General features: G+C 38.3%; 1 protein-coding gene across 8 annotated transcripts in view; it reads left to right on the forward strand.

Annotated features, from left to right (window-relative positions):
* Positions 1–4417, forward strand: part of Ccdc150 (coiled-coil domain containing 150) — a 98632-nt gene that overhangs the window by 38907 nt on the left and 55308 nt on the right. For all 8 annotated transcript variants that reach the window (XR_002378901.2, XR_002378903.1, XR_002378905.1 and 5 more), the window contains 2 exons: positions 2562–2739; positions 3257–3325. Coding sequence is in view for 4 of the 8 variants with exons in the window: in XM_021173989.1 (XP_021029648.1) it covers positions 2562–2739; positions 3257–3325 (247 nt within the window). In the remaining 4 variants the exon portion in view is untranslated. The remainder of the gene's footprint in view (positions 1–2561; positions 2740–3256; positions 3326–4417) is intronic.

A 4417-nucleotide genomic window follows, 5' to 3' on the forward strand; every position in this document is an offset into this window, starting at 1 on the left:
GAAATCAACCAAGTGGAAACAAGAAGAACTATTCAGAGAATCAACCAAACAAGGAGCTGGTTCTGTGAGAAAATCAACAAGATAGATAAACCCTTAACCAGACTAACTAGAGGGCACAGGGACAGCATCCTAATTAAGAAAATCACAAATGAAAAGGGGGACATAACAACAGATCCTGAAGAAATCCAAAACACCATCAGATCCTTCTACAAAAGGCTATACTCAACAAAACTGGAAAAGGTGGACAAAATGGACAAATTTCTAGTCGGCCATCAGTGGAAAGAGAGGCCCATTGGTCGTGCAGACTTTATATGCCTCAGTGCAGGGGAATGCCAGGGCTGGGAAGTGTGAGTGGGTGGGTGGGGGAGTGGGTTGGGGAGGGTGTGGGGGACTTTTGGGATAGCACTGGAGATATGAATGAAGAAAGTACCTAATTAAAAAAAATATCCAGGTCAAACCAAAAAAAAAAGAAACATATAATCTCAAAAAAAACAAAAAAAAAAACCCAACAAACAAACAAAACATGGACACATCAGTCAAAACACAAATAGCAAAAAGCTCCTAACCCAAAACATCCAGGAAGTCTAGGACACAAGAAGACCAAACCTAAGTATGATAGGTATAGAAGAGATTGAATATTCCCACCTTAAAGGGCCAGTATATATCTTCAACAAAATTATAGAAGAAAACTTCCCTAACCTAAAGAAAGAGATGCTCATGAATGTACAGAACTCCAAATCAACTGGACCAGAAAAAAGATTCCTCCCATCACATAATAATCAAAACACCAAATGCACTAAACAAAGAAAGAATTTTAAAAGTTGTAGGGAAAAAGGTTAAGTAACATGTAAAGGCAGTCCTATCAGAATTACACTAGACTTCTCACCAGACTATAAAAGCTAGAAGATCCTAGGCAGATGTCATACAGACCCTAAGAGAACACAAATGCCAGCCCAGGCTACTATACCCAGCAAAACTGTCAATTACCATAGACCGAGAAACCAGGATATTCCATGACAAAACCAAATTTACACAATATCTTTCCACAAATCCAGCCCTACAGTGGATAATAAATTGGAAACCCCAACACAAGTAGCAAAACTACACTCTAGAAAAGGAAGAAAGTAATCTCTCAGCAAACACACACAAACATAATTCCACCTATAACAACAAAAATAACAGGGAGTAACAATCACTTTTCCTTAATATCTCCTAATATGAAGATTAATATTACCAACTTATCTGCATCGATTGAAATTAAAAAATACTGAGGAACTAGAAATGTGTTGGCTGTTACCATGTGGTCTCTCTAATTTGGTAAATGGAGAAATAGGTCCAATAATGTACAATCAATATACATACTCTGCTTGTTTGTACATGGCAGGGTCATGTTGTGTGCCACATAATGGTCTTGAAATCATGCTTCTAATATCTATTAGTAGAATTGTTTATTTGATGTTTTTACACTATACTATGGTTTTCAGAACAGCTTACATATTTTAAAATTATTTGTACAGCCAAAAGAAAAATAGACAATTAATTTGGGAGGTGGCTTGTAAGAGAACAACAAAGTATGAGACGTTTTGCTAGATATTTATAATTATTGTATCAATTTTGAAGAGGACCTTATAAGTTATTCTTTTTCTGAGATGAATGCTTTTCAAAACCATCATAGCCAATGAACCAGAATCTTACCCTCACCTAATGTCTGTGCCACCCTCCAAGCAGAGCCACTGTTCATTGAAACAGTTGATGAATGACCTCATGGATAGACCATCTCAATACACACACCATTTCTTAAATGAATGTTACCTGTTCCCTGTGGGCTAAGAATGAACACAATTCCTCAAGTCAAATACCTTTGAACATAGCAGGAAATCTGTATCCAAATAATCGTGTCTACCATTCATTCCTTGGCACAGCAGAACTGTCAACTCTTAGCTTAGCTTCTATGGAGGTAAAATCCTTTGATGATGTCAGGGACATTGAAGTACAGCCTTATTACAATGAACTCCAATGTCTAAAAATTGTTCTTATTTTGTGTTTGTACCACAGTAAGAGCCAAGGTTTTAAGCTCTACTAAAAACAAAACAAACAAACAAGCAAAAAGACTTTGTCTATTTATGTTCATTGAATAACATGTCCACCATTTTTAAGATTGGTATAAAAATATATATTGTGTTGACTATAATAAAAAAGTTAAAACAGAAGAAAGAAGGGGAGGGGCTGTTGGGGCTGGAGAGATGGCTCAGCAGGGAAGGATTTCTGTGCGTCCAGTTTAGTTTCTAGCACCATGAATTGCATGTGACTCCAACTCTAGTGGAACTGATATTTCCTTACACACATACACCTCTAAAAACTCTTGAGATCTGTTCTGTTGTCAGTTTATTTTTAAACTTATTGGGTTATTTTTATCCTACAGTTAAAACTTGTTATCATTAGAAAATCCAATAAATTAGTAAACTTGAAAATTAATCATTTCTAAATAAAAAAAAAAAGAACATTTACCCTCTGGCCTAGTAGGACTTAGCTAATTTGATGACTCTTTATTCTTGCTCCAGAGACCATTTAATTCTTGAGCACAATCAGTGTCTTCAGAAATCACAGGAGGCTGAGAAGAGGACAGTGGTCCAAAAAGAACTTCTGGAATCAACTATTGCAAGACTACAAGGTGAACTGAAAACATCATTGCAGGAGAAGAAGTCTCTGCTGGAGAAGAATGAGTGGTTTCAGAGGGAGGTAGGTAGCAGCAGGTTTCCCTTCTAGTTGAGATACAGAATGATGTTTTGAGGTGAGAACAGAAGCAAAACTGTGTTTTAATAGTGTGTCAGATATGCCAGTAAAGAAATGTGCATTCTCCAGCATGTAAAGTAGTCTAGGCCAAATAGTAACAGTATGCTCTTCCCACATCAATAGTGTCAATGGATAATTTACACATCCTTCTGTTAGTTACAGGGTCAGAATTTAAAAACCCGTTTGCCCTAAAGGAGCAGGAGACCAAAAGTTAACAGGACACAGCCTTGTCTTAGAGGTCAGAGGAAAGAGAGAGAATCTGACATACAGGCATGTCTTTTGAACTGCAGGGCTATTTGTGAAGTCTGCTCTGCCTCAGGGATTCCCTGTTGACCCCTTTTCTGAGAGGATGTACTATCTTTGCACTGTAGATATTAATTGGCATATAGGATGTTGTCATCTGCTATAGTAGAACCTGCGTCTTCTAAAAGTTGATCTGTTTCTTTTTTTTCCACCTCGGCAGGTTAATAAAACAGAAAAAGAAGTAGCCAAAGAAAAATGTAATTTGGAAAAAGAATTAGCTGAAAGCAAGGTATTCACATTTCATTTTTGATGTTCATTTTATTTTGTTTGTTCTGTATCACTGCCTACTGCATCTGCTTATTTTAATGAGTAGGGTATTTACCCATGGTCAAGATGGGACACAGAGCTGGTGTCACTTAGACTTTCTAGGGCATTTGGGAGAAGTTGCTCATTGAGCCATATGGGGTTTGCCTCCATAAGCCATCACTGCCTCTGGCCCTAGAGTTCATTGAGTACTTCAGTCACAAGTCCCCTGAGACTGGCCTAATGGGTCTAGAAGAGGCAGAGGAGTAGTTGCTGACTCTGCCTATTTTAGATATAATAGCAAGCTGGATTTTGTATCATACATGCCTGTGAATACCTGCCACTTCATCTTACATTTTTTCTTTAGTTGGTTACATTATATTTGTACATCCTTATGGGTTAGCTTACAAGTAATTTGATATGTGCATGGAATATATAACAAGGGTAGTGAGCACTTCCACATCCTTGTGTTAGTGATTTTTATAGGTTGTAGATTCCATACTCTAGAGAGCTTGAAGAATCTCACATATGTACTAAGCAGTGGTTATACTCTGCTGTCGAAAACTAGGATTAGCCCCTCCCTCTCCACACACCTGTGTTGTGGTAACTCTTATTTACCTCCATGCCATTCCTGCTTCTCATTTCTCTTTAGTCTTTAGTGATCACTAGTCTGTTCAGTTCTTCTATAAGAAGATTTTATGAATGAGTTCAGACAAGTAATCTGCGTCTGGCTTCTTTCAATTAACATATATGACTTGCATTGATCTTCTTGCCTATCCTCATGATAATATGAGTCTTTTGGGGGGGAGGAAGTTTTTGAGACAGGGTTTCTCTGTATAGCCCTGGCTGTCCTGGAACTCACTCTATAGACCTGGCTGGCCTCGAACTCAGAAATCCGCCTACCTCTGGCCCCCAAGTGCTGGGATTAAAGGCTTGCGCCACAACTGCCCTGCTGATAATATGAGTCTTTTTTTTAATTAGGTATTTTCCTCATTTACATTTCCAATGCTATCCCAAAAGTCCCCCATACCCTCCCCCCCACTCCCCTTCCCACCCACTCCCACTTTTTGGCCCTGGC

Source organism: Mus caroli, chromosome 1 (assembly GCF_900094665.2).
Source record: "Mus caroli chromosome 1, CAROLI_EIJ_v1.1, whole genome shotgun sequence".
Taxonomy (NCBI): domain Eukaryota; kingdom Metazoa; phylum Chordata; class Mammalia; order Rodentia; family Muridae; genus Mus; species Mus caroli.